Below are 25,560 nucleotides of genomic sequence, written 5' to 3'. Positions count from 1 at the left end.
ATGAACTAATTACTACTCGGGTGTCCATTGACCTCACCTGGGTGGAGAGTAGCAAAATAATGTAGACTAATGTCTTGCCAAAGGACACTTGTGCCGTGATACTTGTGCAAGTCTTAAAATGATGCGAATATTCCTACTTTTTAAAACCTAATAGCAATAACAAATAATAAGAATATTTATATGAACAATGATAATAATGATGAAATTAATAATAATTGTATTGTAGTAATACTAATAATAATGAATAATAATGATAACAATGTTCATGATAATGTTCATGATAATAATCATGATGATGATGAAAATAAAAAACATCAAAACAATAAAATTTAGTATAAGTCTTCATGCTGTAAAACTGCCGTCTATTCAGCTATGCCAAGAACTTCATATCTCATGGCCTGGTGAATCTTCCACGTGAGTGGGTGTATTCTGACGTATCGAGCTGTGATTGGTCGAGGGAACAGTATGGTCTCGGGAGTGGTGTTATCGTAGTTTGCTGCGTAGACCTGAAGATCATGCGAACGAAATTAAAAATAATTTAAAGGGCACTGCATGGATTTTTCAGTTCAATTCAAAATTACACAATAATATGTCTCGCAGCATAAGCTGAATTGCAAATGTGTACTCACATATATAGTAAAATAAAATTTGAAATACAAGTACATGAACTGCTATCGATTAGACATGATAGAATAGGGTAAAAACGATGTCTATTAAATCATGTAAGCTGGGTATGAGGATCGGATATGATTACATAAAAACATAAAAACAACCTATCCAGGGGGAAAGGTGACCTCTATTGCCAAAATATATAAATTAACGATTAACTTTCTGTATTTCTAATATGATCAAGCAAATTCAATTCTCACATAGACCTTTGTCACAATTTTGCAATTTTGCCATGAAACATAGAAATAGATGTTCTGGGAAGAGGTGCAAACATAATTTGTGAGCGTTATCATTGTATTATGCAAGTGTGAAAAAACATCAGATTAAAAATGTTCCCTGAAAAGAATGGCTCTTCAATTGCCTTAATATTCTACATATGGCATGTAACATCATAAAAATCGGGACGGATTTTTAAGCCACATGTTCGTGTAGTCCCATATATACAACTTTCTGTGTATAGTGCTTGTAAGTTTACCAAGACTGGGCCAAATTTCTTATTATTTTGATAATTCCAGCACCCTTCAGTATACACCTGGATGCTAGATGATCAACCTTTTCTGATCGATTCCAAAACGTTTCTTTCACAATGCAATCGCGTGGACATTGTGAGCAGCAGTGTACGTAAAATTGAAGCAGTGTTAGAATATCCTGCTTTTAATTGTCTCAGGGGCTGTCGGTCTAGGGGACATTTCGGAATGTTTCGTCTCGTGGAAGCCATTCTACTGAGATGTCCTCAAAATTTATTTCGAATTAAACAGTCAGACACAACTTCGGAAAACCGAGCACGGGTAAATAGGCCGGAGAGGGCGTATAATGTACGATGAATATAGAACCGTCAAAGTTCAAAATTGGAAAAATCTTGTTAATAAAGTAAACCTGCTCTTGATATATTTTTGTATTAAAAAAAGAATGCTGCATGTCAATTATATTCTTGAAAGTCCTTGAATGATACGTCATATGCAATATAACTTTATTCTAATGACAAACGTTTGAGGAAAACAATTATCCCCGGCATTATTTTGTTTTAAATGTAGATCATGGTCGACGAAGTAAGATTTTGTACACACTGCCTCGCATTGAACAATAAGGGCTCTATTTTCATCATGCGTTCTACGCCGTTTTCGGCGTTTTTACCTGTGCTCGGTTTGTGTCTGACTGACATGGTAACTTACTTTTTGTTCACCACATTGTGGTTCCAAAGCATAGGTCCATGTCACGTCATCCAGCGAATAGGACACCTTGACAGAAGTAATCCATTGTACCGACCCGTATCTGCCTTGTACGATAACACCAGTGACGGTAGAGGTCTTTCCAAGATCTATCTGACTCGTCAGTGCGTTAATAAAAGTAAGAATTATTAGCAAGTAACGAATAAATAAATGAATATGAATATATATATATATATATATATATATATATATATATAATAAATATATATATAAATATATATATATATATATATATAATGAAAGAAATCTGACAAACGAAAACAACTTTGCAAACAACGACTCTGTTATAAATAATATCCAAAGTTCTTTGGAAGCGCATAGAGACGTTAATATGTGCTTTACCACAAAGAAATATTATACATTTTTTTATTTAATACACAATTTTAATAATGACAGTTCGAGAATAATGGTGCGTAGCTCTATCAAAGATTCCCATTGCTGACATCCCTTTTGGGATTGGGTTAGAACGCAAAAACCATAATTACTAGACCATGGAGACGGGTAAGTAGTTTCGGCGAAACCAGACTCAGTTGACTGACCGTTTGAAAACAAATCTAACTTCTTTGTCGGGGGAAGGGGCAGGTGAGTTTTTAATAATGACGAGCCGTGTGCTTAAGTTGGGACCTATCTTTGAGCATGAATACATGCTAATTCGCTTGATATATATATATATATATATATATATATATATATATAGTGTGTGTGTGTGTGTGTGTGTAAGATGACAACGAAAAAGACATATGAAGAAGAGATGTTTTATGCTTTAAATCCAAATTTTTCATTAGGTCACACATTTTAGACGTTCCCTAACATTTTTATTTAGTCATCAAGACATAAAAACTAAGATTAGAAATCCCTATAGCGTTTCCAACTCTGAAGGGCAATACGAAACTACTACTACTAAAGTAAGCAATACCCATGGAAACGCTTTACAGCTCAAAGAAATATCTTTGCAAAAGGTATGAACACGTCACAATTATATGTATAGTTATGAGCAAGTTCTTGCTTTCAAAGCAGTAGAGGGAGGATAAATCATCAATGATCATATTCCAGTTTAGGGTTAGGGTGAGGGTTTCATTTGGAATTTACGTTAGGGTAAAAATTAGGGTTAGATAATAATCAGTCTGCTGTTGAAGTTAAGAATTCGGTAAGTGTACGATCTTCAGGGAGAACGACATTAATGCTGACGTGGCTTTCCTGGGTAAACAAAATCGTTATTATAATTAGTGTTATCAGACTCACCTTGACCCGTTTATCTTTGTCATCATTCCTGGCAACCCATGCTGCTTTTATGTCAGCCGTCACTCCACCGTTCAATCTTCCATCTGATGCAGTGTAAGCATTATTATACCTCGACGAGGAGGTGAGACTAGAGTCTGGGATTCGTCCATCTTCCACTCCCATTCCTTCCCCTCGGATAGGACGTGAACAGCTAACTTCTTCCTGGTTCATCGCAGCTGAACACCACAAATTTAAAAACAAAATGTATAAATGAGACCTAGTAGATTTCTTATGGTTTAGAAGTTAGTTGCTAATACCCTTATAAAAAAAAGTACCATAGTAACCATGGTAAAACCATAGTATAACAATGGTACTCTATGGTACCCGTGGTACTACCATGCAAGAAGTTCTTGCCAAGAACCATGGCATTACCATGGTTATAAAACAAGTACCATGGTATACCATGGTACTTCCAAATTTGTACATGGTACATTGTAGGTACTTGGCAGTTGTATGGTTCAATATTATGTTTGATTGGTTTTAGCAATGTTTCAGTACCATGAATGTATTGTATAAGCATGGTTCATGTATCTTTCTCCTTTTGTTTGCAATTAATTCACATATCCATCATGGGGAAACGAATGTTTTGTTTGTTTTGTTTGTTTTATTGATTTTATTTCTGCGTTCAAATAACAAATACAAGGTTATACATGTTTACATAAGTATTACATGAATAGAAAATCACGTCTTATAATATTATTCAATAACTATATTATACAAATGGTGCACAGGTATCAATGGGTTGGTAGGAATCGTTTGCACAAGATGACTTTGGGCATGCTTTAGACCTGCCCAAAGTTACCGCGTGCACACAATTCCACCGACCCATCTGCGTATCATCTCTTTCATAGAATGGACTTTAATCTTTGAAAACAAAAAAATACCGGACGCATGAAATCATTTAACCGGACGCATGACATTTTTGACTGGACGCATGAAACCAAATAAAAAAAAATAGATAAAGAATCATGAAGAAAAAAAACAGAAACAATTAATATATTTATTTAAACAATGTTTAAAAAAGAATTTAAAAAATAAAAAATATTAACAAAATTATAAGAATTGTAGGAAGAAAACCAAATTATTTTTAAATAAATGATATCGCGTGTATCCAGTAAACTTATGTATTTTAATTTCCTTTAGTTTTCTAATATGTTTAAAAAGTACAAGTATGAATCTGACTTAAACTTATCAGATTAAGAAATGCATTAATGTGCAATTATTATCAGGGGAAAACAGGAGTGGAAAACTCTCAACTTTTATTTGGACATTTATCAATGGTGTGTGACGGAAAAACGACAGTGTGTACATTTAGAAATTGTGCAACAGCTTGAAATATCATAAAGAAGGTCTGCACTACTCAAGACTATATACCTACAAGCCCCTAATCCACACAGCGCACGCAGGTACTAGGTATACACACAGAACCAAGCATTTGAAACCGTTGCGGATTCCCGCATTTTTGAATGGCTAATAAGCTATGTGTACTATGTGTACGTGTCAAAGGATCGCTGCACAAAGCTTGCATTGTGAATACTGCACGCATCATCTGCATAGCTAGCTGTATAGCTTGTGCTTGCACTATTCACAATGCAGCTTTGCCTAGACAGGAGCTATACGTACTGAATCTCGGTGTTTTCTAGATCTTCAAAATCATGCTGAATACAGAGTTTTCCAATTCCTGCTAATCTACAACAGTATGGGTAAGTTTAAGATTCATCTACTTTATTAGGTGGTCTGTCATCGATAGACCACCTATAACTCAACATCAGTATGGTAAATTTCTTTCAATTTTGGTACAGTCATAGGCCATTGTCATAAGACGTGACAGCAGCATGTTCAAGTTCATCAAGTTATCCTGACGTCATCCAGGCGCCATTTTGTGAAAATCAACTCATGATCATATCTTTACAACAGAAAGTCGTTTCTCATTCATATTAATCATGATCAAGGTCAAAATCCGTCCGGTAAATTTCAGGTCGAAGAACGCGCGCGTACACGTACGTCCGCGCGTTATTGCGCGCGTAAAATTTTAAAAATGCTCAAAATCACTTTTTATTTAAAATAGAGTACGTTTCAGGCCATTTTAAGCATGTCGCAAAAAAACGCGCACACGCGATTGCGCACGCGTTTTCGTTTGTGATGGCCGAACGCGCAATAACTCCTCCTAATTTGTTTTGGCATGATATTTCTCATTTTTTCCGAACAATTTGATACCTTGTTTATCTTTTTATGAGCATTAATAATGGAATGAGCGTCCGTTCAATGATTTCCGTGCGCACGAGTTCTTGTAATACATAGCATATGTGGCCAAAAAACATGCCTTTACCAAATCCTTAATAGCTCTTTAGGAAGCCAGTTGACCCCTCATTGCTTTTCATATTCAAATAGAATATGAATCGTAGATTTGATTTCATGTCTCATTGGGCCATTAAGTATATCGTGACATCATCATAATGGGCTTGGAACTCAAAAACGAATTTGCATATTATGACGTCAGCAAATTTATGGAAAATTTATTGTATCTCTCTAAATATTGATCAATTTTCTTCCAAATTTCGATATGTTGTAGCTAAGTAGATTTTCTACAAGATAAATAGTCATCTTTTATCATTATAATAACGTCATCATGGTGAAAATTTCAATTAAAGGCGGCATTTCAGAATTTTCTTAATTTGCGTGTTATGTCCAAGGAAGGTGAATTTCGTTCACATCATGAATCTACATGACTTGAAAAAGTTATTAACATGTGAGGAAGGTACTCACATAAAAAGCGTGAGTGCGCCCTCTAACTTAATATACATTATAGACTGTGAGTTGAATAAATCACATAAACTGGATACTATTACAATCGTCGTCATCCCTATCACCATCATCATGATCATCAAAGTATACTGGAACATCAATTCGTCCCATATATATATATATGATTCTACTCTCCTTTAAAGATGTTTATAGTCTTTCAGTTATTTTTGATAAGTTGTAGCTGAGAAAATTCTCTACAAGATCAGTTTTCACCATTTTTTTTTCTTCATTTTGATGACGTCATCATAGTAACAATTTCATTTGAAGGCGACATGTCATAATTTTCTTAATTTACGTGTTATATGAATTAATCTACATGACATTGTTCTTTGAGCAGTATCTTGACTATTTTTGCTCTATTTTCTCCAAAATTTTGATATGTTGTAGCTGTGACAATTCTAAACAAGAGCAGCATCCACTAGATTTAATAAAAGACCACCTAAATCGTCCCAATGACGAGTTAGATTTCTCGTTTACAATATTTACATAGATCTAGTCGATGTCTAGATAGTTATTTATGACATTGTCAACTGGGACTTTAAACACCTTCCGACAGAATAAGACTGGACATGTATGAACTATGATCCCATGTACGTATTTAAATTTGATGTAGGATCTCGATGGGTTTATGGGGCATATCATTCAAAGCAAAGTTTGTCCATTAACATACACATTAACTCTGCTGTGAGTACAGTCATTATTCGAAGGATTGAATGTTTTATTCTTTTTAGAAAATAAATAGAATACTGCATAAAAAAATTTTTAAAAATTAAGCTAATCGATGTCATGTCTGCCTCTGTGACTGTGTTATTTTATGTTGACAGTTGTTGATATTCATATTCGTTTTTGTTTATAGACTATAATTCAAAATTGCCTTTTTAAAATTACAGATATAAAGCCTACGCAACATGACAAATGAGTAGTTTCCATATCGACGTCGTTCTTTATAATCATCTTGACCAAAACATCACCATGTCTTCGTCGTCGACCTGAGCCATTTTGGGGTTTGAACTTTGAAGTTTGTTGCAAACTCTAATAATGAATTGGATATTGGCATTATCGACTTATGTTCTGTCTTTGAACACCGTCGACGTCGATCTTGAAGGTAAGAACCTCCATTTTACCTACTTCGTCTTCGATTTGCGTTTCGTCGTTTGCAGTTCTGATCCTGACTCCGACTAATGATGACTTTATCGACTTACGTTCTGTCTTCGATCACCGTCGACGTCGAACTCTATACCGAGTTTCACCATCGCCGAACATGGACTCCGTATCCGATCGACATCGCCGGCTCTTGGCTTTCATTCATCATTCAGTTTTGAACTGTACTTTGATCACCGACGTCATCTATGTTCTACCAAGGAGGTCTAGCTACTAATTGTTTCTTCGAATTTTTGTCTTTCGACTAAATTCGAGTAATACATCGTCGACGAATCTCGCACCTCCGCTGGGAGGACAGTTTGTATAATGTACTATGTAATCTGAATATAAACGGCGGTCTCCCGCTATAGAAAAGAGATTAACCACTTAACTTATAACATTGTTGTGTTCTGAAAGTGTTTAGTGTCATAATGATGTAACAAGCTAAAGAAATAGACTTCAGTTTTCGACTGTATTTTTTTTTTTTTTTTTTTTACGCGAGTTAGATTTTTAGCTCGTTTTAATAAACGCTTTAAGAAAAGTAGGCATATTGTTTCCATTGTCAGGCGCGTAGCCAGGTGGGGGCGGTGTGGGCGGTCGCCCCCCCCCCCCCCCTAAAAAAAAAAAAAAAAAAAACGTCGGCCAAAAAAAAAAGAGAGAGAAAGAGAATAAAATAAGTAAGAGGACGTAGGAAGAAAAAGGGAAAAAGGAGTCGAGAACGGTACAACGAATCGTCTCCTTTCTCTAATAATTTAATGAAACGTCAAAGCTTCCGCGCTTCGCGCGGAAAGGGGTAAAATAAGGATTAGGAGTCGAGAACGGAACAACGACTCGTCTTCTTTCTCTAATAATACGTCAAAGCTTCCGCGCTTCGAGCAGGAGGAGGGGGGACAAGGATTAAGAGTCGAGAACGGTACATCGAATCGTCTTCTTTCTCTAATAAATTCATGAAACGTCAAAGGGGGGGACTGAATACAGATAAGGATTAAGAGTCGAGAAGGGTACAACGAATTGTCTTCTTTGTCTAATAATACGTCAAAGCTTCCGCGCTATGCAGGAGGGGCGGACTGAATTCAGACAAGGATTATGAGTCGAGGAAGGTACAACGAATCGTCTTCTTTCAAAGCTTCCCCTCCCTGCACCCACCCCCCCCCCCCCCCCCTAGGGAGAGCGCTTCGCGCGCTCTTTAAGTGATTCGCACGCTTCGCGTGCTCACTACCGCCGCCCCCCTAAAATGAAATCCTGGCTACGCGCTTGTCCATTGTTTGATGTTTGATACGTCATATGATCATTCGACAGTAGTGATCAACATGATTGTGATATGTCTTTTGTTAACAGATCATGTTTGCGAGAGAAGTGGCTGAACCTTGAGAAAATTGATAATTGTGTTGAAACTGGACTTCATGCCAGCTCCTGTCATTTTTAGTCTACTTTGGAGACCAGCATACTCTTTCAAAGTAAATAAACAAGGGGTGGCAGATATTGTGAGGAATACTGTGTTGAAAGTGCATTAAGGTAGTAGATTTGGAAATGATTTTTTTTTTTAATCAATCATGCAATATCAATGCTATCTTTTTATTTAGCTACATGCAGAGTGGAAAGGCAACTGTGTACGTTCAGTAACATTGTAGTACAAGGTACAGATACGGAAGAATCATGGTAACGAGATGTATGGGAAAACTATGTTAACGAAATATATGGGAGAACCATGGTAACGAGAGTTATGGGAGAACCAAGGTATCGAGAACCAAGGTATCGAGAACCAAGGTATCGAGAACCATGGTACCGAGAACCATGGTTTTCAGTACCATGGTTTGCATGGTTCTCAGTACCATGGTTACCATGTTTTTGTGTGTAAATTACCACCAACCATAAGAACCATGGTAACCATGGTACTGAAAACCATGGTTTTACATGGTACATTTTTATAAGGGTAGAGTTTTCAGAAAACCAAAACTCTTTAAACTCCTTATAGTTCAACAACTGCGAGAACACCACAGGCTAGCATCATAGGCATACCCACAGCTCACCTCCTGCTAACTGAACATGGACAAAAGTGACCTTTCAGAATACCGCCCCTTAGCAACAACAGAACGAACGAGAACTTAGGACTAGCAAAAAAAAAAAAAAAAAACAGTTTTAGTTGATTTGGCGATTTGACTGATGCATTAGCTGCGTAAGTGCCGTGTTTTCTATCGAATCCTCGTTTATCGCATCTCCAGCCGATTGTTTTAACCGTTCGATTACGACACACATAGCTATAACTGTTTTGGACTGGTTGATAAGCCATCGGACTGAAGATCACAGGGTCCGCAGTTCAATTATCTGCCCGACACCAAGTGTCCTGTAGCAAAACATTAATCTATACATTCCCAGGTGTGAATGGGTACCTGATATGTTTCAGCGCTAGTTACTTTGGTGACTCGGCTTTTACCAGGGTAATAATGTCTAGCGCCGTGAGCGTCATGACAGCGTAACGTGTGTGAAGCTGTAAAAGTTTCTTTTCGCTATACCGTAACTTAACGCCTAAGTAACTGAAAAATTAACTTCAAAGGACACGTTATATACCCACTGATACACACTGTAACAGTTGAAGAGCAAACGCTAACCGTAATTTGTAGCGCAAACACACACGAACCATTATGGTGGCCCTGAAGGGACATCGCGAATCACAAAATTTGTTGTAAAATTGATGACATATGTGACAAATCGCATATTTTGTCGCAAATTTCGTCGCAAATTATACGCGACAGAATATGCACCTTGTTGCATATTTTTGTATTTCTTTATTTAGCTTCTACCCTTACAATTTCTTAAACATTTTGGAGGGAGTGAAAATGAGGGCTACTTCATTCACTAATAGCCACCGGGTCTTGGTTGGTGTCGTAGGTTATAATAGTTAACGGAATGTTATGTGATCGTAAAACACAAGCCCCTGACACATATATTGCATAAAGAAAGCAATATCCGTATCAAGAAATCCGAGGTTTATCATATATTCGTGCTGAAAACGGCCACAGATTTTAAGTGATATCCTGGCAAAAAGTATTCACCTAAATCGCAAGAATAGAGTTTGGAAATTCGTTTTTTTTTCAGCTTATGAGGGGGGAGGACAAACGCCCTCAATCACCTCCTGTCCGCCAAAAAAGTATGCAACAAATTGGGGAGGGTGTGCAAATGAGGGCTAATACCTTTAATATGACTGTAAATGTGATGCATAGATTGCTGGAGCCTGGACACTGGTCAGTTTCTCATCACGCCTCCGCGCATGCCGATTGCACGTACAATACGGCCTCAATGCCCGTTCGCTAACTTCTTTTTCAGAAACTTAGGCGTCGGGTTACAATTTAGCAGAGTTTTTACTTTAGCAGTTTAACAGACGTGACATACAGGAGCGCTTTTTTAAAAGTGATAAATTCTTGATTAAATGGCCAAAACATGTGGATTAATGTGTGCATCACTTTATAACTGTAATGAAAGGCGCTTCATGAAATACCTTTTTTAATTGGTTAAATATAATAATAATATAATATTATTCCACTCCTTCTTTTCCTTCTGTTTTTTTTAAAGAATGCAGCCTTACCCACCTAATAAGTCATTGAGAGGTCCGTAGCCAGTGAGCTCTAGCCTGAGGGCCACGTATACACCATGGGCTGTCTTGGGATAGATACGAAAGAATCGGCATTCGATCGGCGTAAAGATGGTGTGTACAACAGAACTATTTTGGTCGTAGTTTCCTGTGTAGACCTGAACGAGATAATTCAACCATTTCATAATGAGATTAACTTGGGTTTGAAGTGTAGAATTTCCAATATCTAATAATTAACCCAATTAACCCAATGACGTCACTTTCGTAATGATTTTGTCCTTTCTTTGCTATTATTTAATTTGCAATATCTCTGTGAAAAATGTCCATACCTTCATCAGCACTATATCACATTTTACACAATAATAGAGACAAATCTTCGTTTGCACATTTATTGACTCCTTTTTTATTTACATATTTATATCATTTAATTACCAGTATCCTGGACCTTTATAATACCCTTATATTCTTACTTCGAACGGAATAGCATTATGATCCTATCTTATAATTTTCCGTCTGTCGGTTGACACAATTCTTGATAATAAAGTGTCATTTTAAGTCAACGAATAATCAAACCTTGACGCATTCTTGAAAATTTGTAGGGACAAGTTTTTATTAGTTTGAATTGTTTTATTCTTGATTCTCATCACGACAAACGTTTCCTCTTTTTCTCCATACTATTATAGGCAGTTACGTATCTATACTTAAACGTAAACACATCAATTTGTGATCCGGACACATTTCATGTTTTCCACCAGAGTTTTTTTTTTTTTTTTTTTTTTTTTAAGGGTTTGATTTTAATGGTGATTGCAAATGTCTAACTACTTCCGCCGTACATAGCCTACATTCTGTGCTGAGTAATATATTTCGTGTTTCTCTCCCCCCCCCCCCCCCCACCCCCTCTCTCTCTCTCTCTCTAAAAGAATAAGGTGATATGAGGGTGGAACTATAAACATCCAATTTGAGGCGATTCTAGGGGATTTCATCACGACCGTATCAAAACAAGAACCGCACTGCCATCCATACAGAATATTCTAAATATTCTAAAAGTGAGAAGGAGAACAAAAATCTATAAATGTCTTATATTTATATCCAGTGGGATAGCTATATTGGGGCACACTGGGGTAGGCACGTGCCCCCTCATTTAAATTACGAAGCAAAAAGAAAAAGAGGCACATTCTAACAAGAGGGGGGAAACAAAGAGAGAAATGGGAAAAGGATAAGGATGACAATAGTACCCCCTACCCCACCCTAATCAGTGGCCTTGTAAATCCGCATATCATTTCCCCAATGAGACTGGCGCCCTCCCCCAATGATGCCAATGCTCCTCAATACCTGGGCTCACACTACGTCACGGATAATAATCATTTATTTTATTGAGATTCAAACTCTTTATACGCCACACAAATAATCATACTGTGTCACATTGTATTTATCATTGGATAGACATGTTTATTTAATTGTTTCCTGGGCAAGATTACTCTATACCGGTGTTAAAAGGGTTGTTGTTGGAGATATCAAGATCGGACAAGGGTAATTTTGCAAAGCCGTTGTGTTGCATAAAGCAAACCTTCCATTAACTTGTTGTCCAGTAGACGGTACCATATACCATGTACATGACCTGGAAAAGTTGATAAGTACAAGGTTTTTTTGTTGATTTGTGTTCTAGATGGGTATTGAAGTAAATTCAGCTTGGTTGCCAGCTTGGCAACCTTGGTCAACTTTTTTTAATAGCCATATTAGCATAATCATCTAATTACCATATGTGCAATATGTAATAATGTTGCTAATCTCAATCCAGGAAGCCTGAAAACATGGATAATATGACTTTTCAAGGGTTTTCTATGACAAGGAATCCATTTATGGCACCAATTTTTATTTTTAAGTAATACAATTGTCTTAAATAGCATAATTAGCATAATATGTACAATGTATGGACTTCATTGTCACTGTTTATCTATAAAGCCTAAAAATGGTGCAATGCAACATTGTAAATCACTTTTGAAAGATTAATCATTAATTCATGAGAAGATATTCCATGTATATGTAGTATAATTAGCCTAATTAGCATAATAATCTAATTAGCTTATATGTGCAATATGTAATAATGTTGCTAATCTTAATCCAGGAAGCCTGAAAACATGAATAATATGACTTTTCCAGGGTTTTATATGATGAGGAATTCATTTATGACACCAGTTTTTTTATTCCAAGTAATGCAATTGTCTTAAATAGCACAATGAGTATAATGAGCTAATAAGCATGCGTACAATATATGGACTTCATTGTCATTGTTTATCTATAAAGCCTCAAAATGGTGCACTGCAACATTGTAAATGACCTTTTGAAAGACTACACATTAATTCATTAGAAGATATTCAATGTAGATGTCGTATAATTAGCCTAATTAGCATATACATTGTATATGCAATATGTAATAATGTTGCTAATCTTAATCCAGGAAGACTGAAAACATGGATATTATGACTTTTCCAGGGTTTTCCATGACGAGGGATTCAGTTGTGATACCAGTTTTTTATTTTTAAGTAATGCAATTGGCTTAATATGTAACTATTGTACTAATAAGCCTAATTAGCATATTTGTAGAATATCAATTATTTGGGACTCATTTAGCTTCACAAATTGTATGTCCAATGTGGTGGTTATCTTGGTTGCAAGGCAATGTTGTCGAACCTCATGAAATGTTTAGGAAATGACGGGGTCATCATACGCATTGGAGGTTGGGCTTCAGTCATTGGATTTAGAGAGACAGTCGGAAACACACTGAAGAATGTTAAAGCAGATGATAGTGATTGAATTGATGACGTGGTGAGACAAGTACATATGTAGGCCAGGGATGTTTAATACAACAGTACGAACTACACTGTCGCTCATAAAGGTGGAATATTTTTGTTTTATCCCAAATTATAGAATTATTTTAAAAATTATTTAAAAGTAATAGATCTAGATAATATTATACATTCTCAGATTTTATTGAATAATAATTTGCCAATGTGTGTTTTGCGTGACTGCTAGAGCACGTGTATGCTATTATGCTTATTAACTAGGGGACCTATGCCCTTAACTCATAAATGACAGTAATGAGGATTAATGCCCCACAAAAGGGCACTTATATAGCACATCGACACGGTTTTGATCCTGGGGCCTCACAGTAACGAGGCCATTGCTTTGTCACTGAACCATGACTGTACGCAGCGGGGGCTAGGGTAGGGGGCATTTTCCATAAATACATTAAAAAAACAGAAAATGCAATAAATTTTCAATAATTTATTGCATTTTACCCCGGTTCCCAACATAAAAAAATATTTTGGGTGCCCATGCCTTGAGCCATAATGCATGGCCGTCCAGAGGATTTTTTTATGTTGGGGACCGGGGTAAAATGCAATAAATTATTGAAAATTTATTGCATTTTCTGTTTGTTATATGAAGTCCATATATATTGTACATATTATGCTAATTAAGACATTTAAGAAAATTGTATTACTTAAAAATAAAAATTGGTGTCATAAATGGATTCCTTGTCATAGAAAACTCTTGAAAAGTCATATTATCAATGTTTTCAGGCTTCCTGGATTGAGATTAGCAACATTATTACATATTGCACATATGCTAATTAGATGATTATGCTAATATGGCTATTAAAAAAGTTGCCCAAGGTTGCCAAGCTGGCAACCAAGCTGAATTTACTTCAATACCCATTTAGAACACATATCAACAAAAAAACCTTGTACTTATCAACTTTTCCAGGTCTGAAAAACTCGTTTGTTCAAACGGCACGTGTGACTATTAAAGCGACCGTGCAGAGAGGCACGGAAAGCAAACTGAGTGTTAATACCTTGACTATGTTGGTGTTGATATCCCGGTAGTAGGTCCAAGATGCTTCGTCCAGACTGGAAGAAACTGTGTACGATGTCCATTGGTTAAATTCTGCACTGCCTTGCGTCATGATGGCGGTGATGATAAATGTGGAATCAAATTTGATCTGAAGCCAGGGGTCTCTGTCATGCCTTTCTGCGATCCACGCAGAAGGACTGTTAAGACGTGCTTTTAGTCTACTCACATTAGGATCCCGTTCACTCGAGACTGTAATATCGCTGTCAGGAACCTTACCGCTTTCTAGACCAACTGGATTACCCCGTGGTGTGCTGCACAGGTTCACTGTTGAAAAATAAACACAGAATTGCAGTTTTAGGTCTTTAAAAGAGTGTTTTTAAATAAACAACGCAACTCTAACATAATTAGTTTGGCTCAATCAGCATTCATAATCATGCGCATTTGGATGTTCCAGCACTTGTGGGTAGGAGACATGTGAAACTTTGAACGTTTTTACCGACCACCTGTCTCAGTTGATCAGGACGCTTTACCCAACCCTAACGCTGAATCTCATCATAACCTAAAACCCATTTACAACCCTATGGCCTGCATTTTACCAATGTTAGGCCTGATGCAGGACCTAAGCGTAGGGTTTTATTTGAAATCGTGTTTAACAAAGGAGGTTTAGTGTCAGAATAAAATGGGAAATTTATTTTTATTTTATTTTTATTCTTATTTTCTAGGGCACCTAGACATTAGAGGGCGTCTGTAATAGAAAATATTTCGCTTGTCTGAATATGCAAATGAGGGTGTGGTGCCGAGAAAGCTACAGTGTGTACGTGTGGATTTGACTCGGGGCAACTGACATAAGACGGAGGTTGTAGTGTGGTGTGTGAGAGGTCATGTACATGTACAATTCTTGATAAATAGCTTTGACGGTTTCCCACCAAAAAACGATCACTTTTAAGCAAGGGTGTCGATTTGTATCCGTGGTTGGGGGGGGGGGGGATGATAGGTGCCAAAATATGTTCGGCAATGGATCAAAGCAACCAAGAGGTAGACGCGTGTGGCAGGTTGCACCTCCTTCCTAAGCGCGTAGCCAGTAGATTATTAAAGAAAGAAGACGATTCGATGTACCATTCTCGACTCTTAAATAAATCCTTGTATGAATCAAGTTCCCCTTCCTCCGCGCGAAGCGCGAAAGCTCTGACGTTTCCTTAAATTATTTTTTAAAAAAGAAGGCGATTTCATGTACTATTCTCGACTCTCAATCCTTAATTTTTGAATCAAGTTCCCTTTCCTCCGCGCGTAGCGCGGAAGCTCTCACTTTTCAGTAGATTATTAAAGAAAGAAGACGATTCGATGTACCATTCTCGACTCTTAATCCTTGTTTGTATCAAGTTCCCTTTCCTCCGCGCTACGCGCGGAAGCTCTGACGTTTCAGTAGATTATTAAAGAAAGAAGACGATTCGATGTACCATTCTCGACTCTTAATTCTTGTTTGAATCAAGTTCCCCTTCCTCCACGCGTAGCGCGGAAGCTCTGACGTTTCATTAGATTATTAAAGAAAGAAGACGATTCGATGTCCATTCTCGACTCTTAATCCTTAATTTTTTAATCAAGTTCCCTTTCCTCCGCGCGTAGCGCGGAAGCTCTGACGTTTCAGTAGATTATTAAAGAAAGAAGACGATTCGATGTACCATTCTCGACTCTTAATCCCTGTCTGAATTCAGTCCCCCCCCCCCCCCCCCCCCCCCTCCCGCGCGAAGCGCGGAAGCTTTGACGTTTCAATAAATTATTAGAGAAAGAAAACGATTCGTTGTGTCGTGTCCTTGTCTGAATTCAGTTTTTCCCCTCCCGCGCGAAGCGCGGAAGCTTTGACGTTTCATTTGATTACTCTTAATCCACGTCTGAAATCATTTTCGCCCATCACGCGTAGCGCAGAAGCTTTCAGGTTTCTTTAAATTATTATAAAAGAAGACGATTCGTTGTATCGTGTACTTTGACGTTTCATTTAATTATAACTCTTAATCCTAGTTTAAATTCAGTTGCCCCCCCCCCCTCCCGCGCAAAGTGCGGAAGCTTTGCCGTTTCACTAAATTATTAGAGAAAGAAGACGATTCGTTGTTCTGTTCTCTATGAATCCTTGTTTGAATTCAGTTTCCCCACATGATGTACGTATGGAACGTTCGTTCACAAATCTTTGCATGCACAGCCCGAGTGGTGGGTAGCATGTTATCTCCCGACAGTGCTTGTCGCTATAGCTCCTGGAAAGGAATTGTGTAATACTGTTAGTGTTAACGGCCACTAATTAGGCCCATTAGTGACTATACAAAATATATGCTCTTCCTGGCTATTTGGGAATGTGTCAGTTTGCAACAGAAATGGAGAAACGCGAATTTGGTTGAAAATCATGTGATATCACGAACATTTATAATTCACTTGTATGAAATTGAAAATAAGTCAGGGTTGGATTTTATTGGGGGGGGGGGCTAGCGCCCCCAAGCCCTCCTACCAGTTCGCCAGTGACATAGGCCTACATCAGCTTTTCAATAAAACAAAAATAAGTTGTGACATAATAATCTTACTTCAAAAATGAAAAATGTTTTAGGAAATATCAGGAATAAAATGAGTGAAAAAAATTATTAAAGATACAATGTTCAGAAGTGAATTTTAAAAAGGGTGAACGGAAACAACATAATAACTAGTGACTATATTATAAGTCATACTAATGTCCGAAAATCTTTCTACTAATTGTCTCCGATCTCATCACGAATTCGTCACAGAGTTCATCTATGTTTACACTGTCCAGGATTGTCTGATGTATATTGCAGATTGCTACTTTTGCGCTTCGCGCTTAACATTTAGCTCGTTGCTTTTCAACGCTGCGTCTTTGCATTTGGCGCATTGCATTTCTATGATGCTGTTGATTGAACAAATTGAATAAAATCATCAATTTCTGATGAAGCCGTATGAGCGAGAATTCAATTTATTCTTGTCTCATTTACGGTTGTTTCATTTACTTCGTATATATGTATGTATTATCAAAATGAGATAGCAAAATGTGTATATTGATAGTCATCTTGCGAGTAATAATCATTAACTACTCTCATCGGGCTCTCATCATTAATTTTTCTCTTAATTTTTTTTTTTTTTTTTGAGGGTGAATTATTTGGGGGAATGATTGTACAGGCCATCCCCCCCACCTGAATTATTGGGGGGGATATATCCCCCCATCCCCCCCCCCCCCCGGGATCGACACCCATGCTTGTAAGGACAATTCCAACACCTTTTGGAACATTTTAATTAGACATTTTTAATTTCATAGATCGTTTTCGTGAAGGGTATCTCCATGAGATAAAACCAACCGATTTAAATCGGCGCGCGTGGGCAGTCATTGTCATCGCGATTCTTGTATTTCTGGCACTAAATTTGTTCGCTTGTACTTTAGTTCACCATTAATGTGCAGTTTCCCCAGTTACATGTTGGTCTGCGAAAACTAATTGTCATTAGAATATCCATTGTACATTTCTCATAATTATGCAATAAAAAGAGAATTTGATTATTTCCTTCTTTAGAAAAATAAACAGACGTTACTAGAGTGCGCGTATTTATCGTGTATGTTTCTGCGGCATCGAACATACTTCAAAGACAAGCTGTTTGTTGTGACTCCATCTACATGTATGTGAAGTCTCCTTGTCAGTAAAATTCAATTTTTCTGAAACACTTACATGTACAGCAAACAACAGCTACACTCCCCTCCTTACGGTTCATCACCGACGTCTCCTCGTACCAACAGGTTGTAATGTTAGTCACGTTGACTGGACATCTCACAGTCACAGCCTCAGAATGATTATCTAAGGACGACATCTCATAGAGATCTCCTCCTACCGTCGCATATACATCTTTTTAACAGATGATCAGAAAGAAAGTTTTTAAAAAATGATGAATTGAAATAAAAGATGTATTTACACTAGTGATTCAACTCCTGACTACTAGTAAACTAAATGTTCTCTGCTGCATTTCTCTTAATTCCATACACACACCAAAAAAGGTTTTATGTTTGTTAAGTGTTCGGAACCCCCCCCCCCCCCCCCCCCCCCTTGTAAAAATTGACTCAGTCTTGCTGACAGTTACTTCGACTGTTCCCAGAAATGTTCATGATATTTACACAGGCACGTAACATGGAAGTTGGTCCAAACTTTTCAGCAATACCTTTTTTTTAATAGGAGGGTATGTGAAAGAGCAATCCATTTCGGAGGACATTTCTATCATGAAATTTTTTCAAACTGCCATAGCAAAGAACAATCAAACAGCTCACAAATTATTTCATACCTATACTAAACCCAACCTCCTCTATCAGTCAACAACAAAAAATATTTTGTGTATTCGTGCGCTTTGTTATTTGAAAGATCTTGCTTTCTCAGATCCCTCTTTCAAATAGCATTGATAACGAACAAATGAAGCCTAATCAAATTAAATATCCGGTGATTCAATGGACTGCATGGATGACTTTTGATGGTGAACTTCAAAATTCGACAGTAACCCTTAGGAAAGTGAAAAGCATGCCGCAGACCTGCCGCAGATCTGCTGCAGACTTTTAATCTGCGGCAAAGAGTATGCCGAAGTATGCGGCAGAAAGAAATTTTGCTGCAGACTTGCCGCATACCAGTATGCCACAGGAATAGTCTGCGGCAGATCTGCGGCAGGATGAAGCTTTGTTCCAGACTTGCCGCATACTAGTATGCCACAGGAACAGTCTGCGACAGATCTGCGGCAGGATGAAACTTTGCTCCAGACTTGCCGCATACTAGTATGCCACAGGAACAGTCTGCGGCAGATCTGCGGCAGGATGAAACTTTGCTCCAGACTTGCCGCATACTAGTATGCCACAGGAACAGTCTGCGGCAGATCTGCGGAAGTGGCGAAACTTTGCCCCAGACTTGCCGCATATACCAGTATGCCACAGGAACAGTCTGCGGCAGATCTGCGGCAGGATGAAACTTTGCTCCAGACTTGTCGCATACTAGTATGCCACAGGAACAGTCTGCGGCAGATCTGCGGCAGGGCGAAACTTTGCCCCAGACTTGCCGCATACCAGTATGCCACAGGAACAGTCTGCGGCAGGTCTGCCACAGAAAAGTGGGAAATTATACACTCTGAAGCAAGGCTATAGGCGGCCATTTTGGAGGACATGCAGGGCCATGAGACTGCAGGCTGAGCCCATGATCTTGTAAATTCCTGTGTTTATTAGCACTGTTAATTGTCTTTTTAGCTTCTGTCAAACAAAACAATTTGCTTCAAGTTCAACTGGTACCATAAGAGGACTTTATTACATAAGGGGAGACTGAGGAATTAACGGACTGTTTCAAACTTTTTTGTTGTGCCATATGTGATCTTATCTTCAGCCCCACTAACTCACTTTTTTGTTGTAACTAGCACATGGATCTGTGACTCTACTCTGGGCTATGTGTATGCAGTTATTGTATTCCTATTCCTCTACCTCTACATCTGCATTGTGTTAAACCCATATTTGTAGAATTGTTGAAGCAATTCCGCCTATTTTAGCTGTTTCTACTAATTCAAGGTGCTAGAATTTAATGATGCAATGCATGCTCTCCAGCATAGTCTTCCTGCAAGACTGCATACTTATTTGCCACGTACTGGATATGAAAGAGTATGCGGCAGGTCTGCAGCAGGTCTATATGATATATGAATATTCATGATGAAGAGTCTGCGGCAGGTCTGCAGCAGACTCTTTGTTATAGCCTTTTCTATGAATATTCATAATAAAGGAGTCTGCGGCAGACCTGCCGCATACTCTTCATCATACTGAAAGAGTATGAGGCAAGTCTGCGGCAGACTCTTCATCATACTGAAAGAGAATGCGTCAGGTCTGCAGCAAGTCTGCGGCAAAACTAATTTGCATGTGAAGAAGATGACTGTCTGCGGCAGGTCTGCTGCAGGTCTGCGGCAAGTCTGCCGCAGGAGTATGCGGCAGGCTCATTTCTTTCCTATGGGAAATACCTCGGTCACACTACCAAACTTACTCCTAATCGACTCCAAACCTACATAATCTTGGTCATTCGGTGGGTAATGAACATTTTGTTCAGTCTGTTGTCGGTCATGGCATCGTTTCATGAAACTGTCTTAAGTATATAAAAAGTCACCGACATCCCATTGAAACGCGTGTTAAGTTGAATACGCGCGTTACATAGGTTGTCGGAAAACATTTACTTATGACGTGTTCGTGAACAGCTTCGGCCGTCAGATGGTAAAACGGTCTAACTCGAAAATCGCTGTTCTGAGAAAAATGACTTTGAAGTTTAGAAGTTTCAGCTTTTTTAGGAAATGGGTATAATCCATTTTTAGCAAAGGGACAAGAAGAAGCATATTAAACACTGATAACTGAAGAATTTTGTGCTTATTTGGGGTTTTAATTATAAAAAAAATGAGATTTTTGTGCAGATAGACTGTTTAAAAACAGCACATGCATACACTCCCACTACACATCATAATATGGTAAAATGGTCTATCTTCTAGAAAGACCATAAACACTATTGCCATACTACTAACTCGAAGATAGACCATTTTACCATCTGACAGCGATGATTAAAAAATCTCAATTCAGAAGGTTAAAAGGTTTATGTAAAATATAGCTCGTTTTACCCCCAAACGATATTACCGGCAATGGGCTAACTCAGAGATAGACCGTTTTACCATCAAATCTAAAGGAAAAATACAAAAAAGTACCAAGATAGCGGAAATTATCTCTAAAAGAAGACATGATGGGATTTTCTCAATAGCACCATTGGAAATAGCGCCCTCACATTACCCGGAAAGTGAATTTACCTCAAAAAGTCAAAATTTCGAGTTAGACCGTTTTACCTTCTGACGGCCGCAGCTGCACATGATGACGGTCTCCTTGATGTGATTTGGATATAACTGACTGAGACAAGTAAACACAATACAGGACTATAAGCTTCATAAAGCATTTACCTTCATAGCCTAGATACTTGCAGACTAACTGGGATGCGTTCCTGGACCAGTTTACTTGATGGATTAACATGTAGGTTGCAGGGCGAGAACGAGATGTGATAACTATTCGTCCTTCGCCTTCACTTCCACCGACTAGTCTCAAGGAATGGATGAACGGGTCTATACATGCAATGAATTGAGCCAAAATACAAAATGTAACGTTCCTCTGAGCAAATCCGTACGTTTGAAGAATAAGACAAAAATACGTGACCAAACATATAAGCGATGGTGGATCTAGGGGGGGGGCCCAGTCCCCTTCCCCTTCCCTGGCAAAAAACAGGTAAAAACACCTTTTTTCTTTAAAAAAAAAAGAAGACGGGCCCCCTCCCCTGGCAAAAAAAATGTTGAGTAAAGTATTGGTCACTATCTCCCCGTTGAGCAAAAAAGAGAGAAAAAAGGAGCTTCTCGCTCTCTGTCTCTGTCTCTTTCTCTGTCTCTCAGTCGCTCTCTCTCTCTCTCTCTTTTTCTCTCTTTCTCTCTGTCTCTCTCGCCATCTTTTTTTTTTTTATCTCCCTTTTGTTCATTTAGTTAATTTCCTCCTCTTACCGTACTCGCATCTGTCTCCACAGTAGCTATCCAGGCAAGTGCACTTAAACCCCTTATCTGTTTCCTCACAGGTTCCTCCATGTTGACAGGGGCTCGATAAACACGCTGAAATTGGACCACACAATATGCATGTAACGATTTAGAAACCAGACGCCATTAATTGACAATTTGAAACTGCACTTAAATACTTGTAACTTTAACACATTGTTCAGAGTAAGTTTTCATGTTTACATTTCTTATGAAAACATAAATAAGGTTAAGCGAGAATGGCAAGAGACCAGTTTATTGAAAATTAATTGTTTGATTACAAATGATATTTGGAATAACTCTACATTACTAAATACAAAAGTGAAAGCACAACAGCTCTTATTTGATTTTAAAGATACACAATTAAAGAAAGCATTTCCACAGTGTTGGTTGGATAGATTAAGCTATGATTTCGAACAAGAATGTGATATTTCGAATATTATAGAAATAGAAACAGGGGATATTTATTATAAAAGTGAAAGATTACTACGTTTGTTAATACGTAAAAAGACAAGATAACCAAATATCATTTACTTTTGGAATTCCTTTTTACATTTGGATAATGACTTTGTTTAGATGGATGTATTTTTATTGAAATTAAAGCAAATTCGTAATAATAAAGATAAAAAATTTAATTTCAAGATGATTCATAGGTTTATTGCCTCAAAAGAAAACTAATATAAATGGCAAATGGTTAATAATAATTCATGCAACTCTTGTGGACAAGTTAACTCAACTTTTCATTTGATGTTGTATTGCAAGGTCAGGATGTGACTTTGTTTTTGAAAATAATATGTAATTTGGTATTTAATCGATTCCAAAAAGAATTACAAATAGACCAGAAGATAATAGTTGTATAGGTAAGGATATTGGAAACAAGAAATATTCACTTCTGAATATTATTTTAGATTATGCGCAATATGCAATCTTTAAATGTTACTTTAAAAAGATTATTAATGGTTTTGTTTACTACCCACATACTTTGATTTTTTAATTTAAGTCGTTGCTAACAATACTTTAAAGATATGAATGTGTTAGCAAAGAAAATAATACTAAGCTGGAAGAATTGTTGAATATACTTCAATTTTTAGCCTATGTTATGTTTCACTCAATCATTGAGTTATTAATGTAAATATGTATTGCTATTATGGAAATAAAAACCTCGCTTGAGGATAAGAGAAAAAATAAACAATAAATAAGTTGAAGCATTTATTTAATTCTTTATTACATGCCTAGGCATACAATACATGCATAATTAAGGGAGGTGTGGCACAAAGGAATGAGAGTGCAAAACAAGAGAAAGACCTAAAACAAACCATCTAACGAATTACAAGTCCAGTCGAGGGACTCTCCATGTAAAGTAAAAATTTAAACTGATTACATATATTTTTTAAATATATATATATATATATGTGTGTGTGCGTGTGTGGAAGCTCAGGGATATCTGAAAGCTCCATTAAGTTATGAAGTGATGTTGAGGTGATGTTGTACGAAACGTACGGCTTACCTGGAATGAAACAGTGGTACCATCTTGATGACTCCGAGGGTAGACCAAACACACTTGGTATACCTGGATTTATGACCTTCTTTAAGACTAATTGTACTACCTTCCCTCTTTCTAACGTCTTCGATGGGCACTTAATCTTGGTAGAACAGGGCTGTTCAGCGGCAAAAGCTGCCAGGTTTCAAATGAATAGGAGAATGGTAAAATGTTTCTATGCCTGAAATAAAATGTACACTGTCGCTCATATAGTTGGAATATTTTTGTTTTACCCCAATTTATGGAACAATTTAAAAAATAATTTAAAAATAATAGATCTAGATAATAGTATATATTCTCAGACTTTATTGAATAATAATTTGACAATGTGTGTTTTGCGTGACTGCTAAAGCATGTGTATGCTACTATGCTTATCAACTAGGGGACCTACGCCCTTAAGTCATAAATTACAGTTGTGAGGATTAATGTCCCACAAAAGGGCACTAATATAGCACATCGACATTTTCAATAATTTATTGCATTTTACCCCGGTCCCCAATACGAAAAAATCCTCTGGACGGCCATGCATTATGGCTCGAGGCATGGGCACACAGAGGATTTTTTTTATGTTGGGAACCGGGGTTAAATGCAATAAATTATTGACAATTTATTGCATTTTCTTTGTTTTTTATATTCATGGGAACTGCCCCCTACCCTAGCCCCCGATGCGTACAGTCATGGTTCAGTGACAAAACAATGGCCTCGTAACTGTGAGGCTCCAGGATCAAAACCGTATCGATGTGCTATATTAGTGCCCTTTTGTTGGGCATTAATCCTCATTACTGTCATTTATGACTTTAGGGCGTAGGTCCCCTAGTTGATAAGCATAGTAGCATACACATGCTTTAGCAGTCACGCAAAACACACATTGCCAAATTACTATTCAATAAAATCTGAGAATGTATACTATTATCTAGATCTATTATTTTTGAATTATTTTTTAAATAATTCCATAAATCAGGATAAAAAAAATATTCCAACTATATGAGTGTACGTTAATACTCTAATCGGTATGCAGAAGGCAATAGCCACATAATTCAGAATGATCAATTCGAAAAATGAACAAGAAAGAAGAGCAAGGACCATAAGTTAATAAAGGAAGAACTGCTCTCTTTAAAAAAACAATTGATATGAATTGGGTTGGACATGTTTGAACAATTTAGTTTCATTAAGAAATGAATCAGGAAAGCAATACATGGAATGAAGAAAAAACGGAAATGAATTTTGGTGTATTCTCCCAGGTTTCATAACATCACATTTAATTACATTTCTACTTATTAATCAATACAGGAAATAAACGAATTTTTGCTTGAAACCAAACGCAGTTGTACTTATAGACCTAAATCCTTATTCCTCGTTTCGTTAGGATTTACATTAAATATACGGTTCCTACCTGTTCCCTGAAGTAGGATCATGGGCAACACGAACATTAACACAGACATTACGAAACCAGTAACCACGCGACGCTGTGAAAATAACGAAAAATTTTAACGAGAAATTTAATTTATATATTTGGAACTGGATTCCCCTTTTCATTTTATTTTGCTTACATATCAGAATATAAAAAAACGACATTTTATGGTTACGAGGCACATGCATCCCGATGTTTACATGTAGTTTTACTTAAAGGGCAATACGACCCTTGTAATAAGTTCATTTGTTTGAAAACGAAAAAATAAGCGTAACTAAAAGGCGGAAGTTAGAAATAAAACGGACCAATAATAAGAAAGATGTGAATGTTATAAATATAAGATCACTTAAAGTCTATGCAAGTATCAAATTGGCAATGTGTTCAGTAGAGTGTGACGCAGTCGCGGATAACTCTCCCGTTTGTCATAGTACACAAATATCATGAAGCTACAGGC

At 37.3% G+C, this 25,560-nt stretch overlaps 1 protein-coding gene and 1 long non-coding RNA gene across 2 annotated transcripts; one reads left to right on the top strand and one right to left on the bottom strand.

Moving 5' to 3' along the window:
* Positions 1 to 272: 272 nt before the first annotated feature.
* On the bottom strand, positions 273 to 25,560 carry LOC589979 (lactadherin-like). The gene is made up of 10 exons (XM_030987299.1): positions 25,089 to 25,560; positions 23,663 to 23,830; positions 22,129 to 22,233; positions 21,544 to 21,702; positions 18,276 to 18,449; positions 14,567 to 14,889; positions 10,712 to 10,871; positions 3,141 to 3,355; positions 1,842 to 1,991; positions 273 to 506 (listed from the first exon to the last, which is right to left on the bottom strand). Exons 1-10 carry the CDS (start codon positions 25,135 to 25,137, stop codon positions 363 to 365), a joined length of 1,647 nt encoding a protein of 548 aa, XP_030843159.1. The 5' UTR covers positions 25,138 to 25,560; the 3' UTR covers positions 273 to 362.
* Positions 4,731 to 22,599, top strand: LOC115924643. Its single transcript, XR_004064410.1, has 4 exons — positions 4,731 to 4,882; positions 6,875 to 7,089; positions 10,695 to 10,827; positions 22,200 to 22,599. It is a non-coding gene; the product is annotated as an uncharacterized LOC115924643 (long non-coding RNA).

The sequence above is a fragment of the Strongylocentrotus purpuratus genome, unplaced genomic scaffold (assembly GCF_000002235.5).
Source record: "Strongylocentrotus purpuratus isolate Spur 01 unplaced genomic scaffold, Spur_5.0 spur5_scaffold_16, whole genome shotgun sequence".
Taxonomy (NCBI): Eukaryota; Metazoa; Echinodermata; class Echinoidea; order Camarodonta; family Strongylocentrotidae; genus Strongylocentrotus; species Strongylocentrotus purpuratus.
This window is presented reverse-complemented; position numbering and strand designations above follow the sequence as displayed.

Excerpts from the sequence above, each read along its gene's own strand:
- LOC589979 (XM_030987299.1), bottom strand. The coding sequence starts at position 25,137 with ATGTCTGTGTTAATGTTCGTGTTGCCCATGATCCTACTTCAGGGAACA. Across the intron at positions 10,872-14,566 it reads TCAACACCAACATAGTCAAG|GTCTACACAGGAAACTACGA; the intron begins GTATTAACACTC and ends TATCTCGTTCAG. Across the intron at positions 1,992-3,140 it reads ACAAAGATAAACGGGTCAAG|ATAGATCTTGGAAAGACCTC; the intron begins GTGAGTCTGATA and ends CTGACGAGTCAG.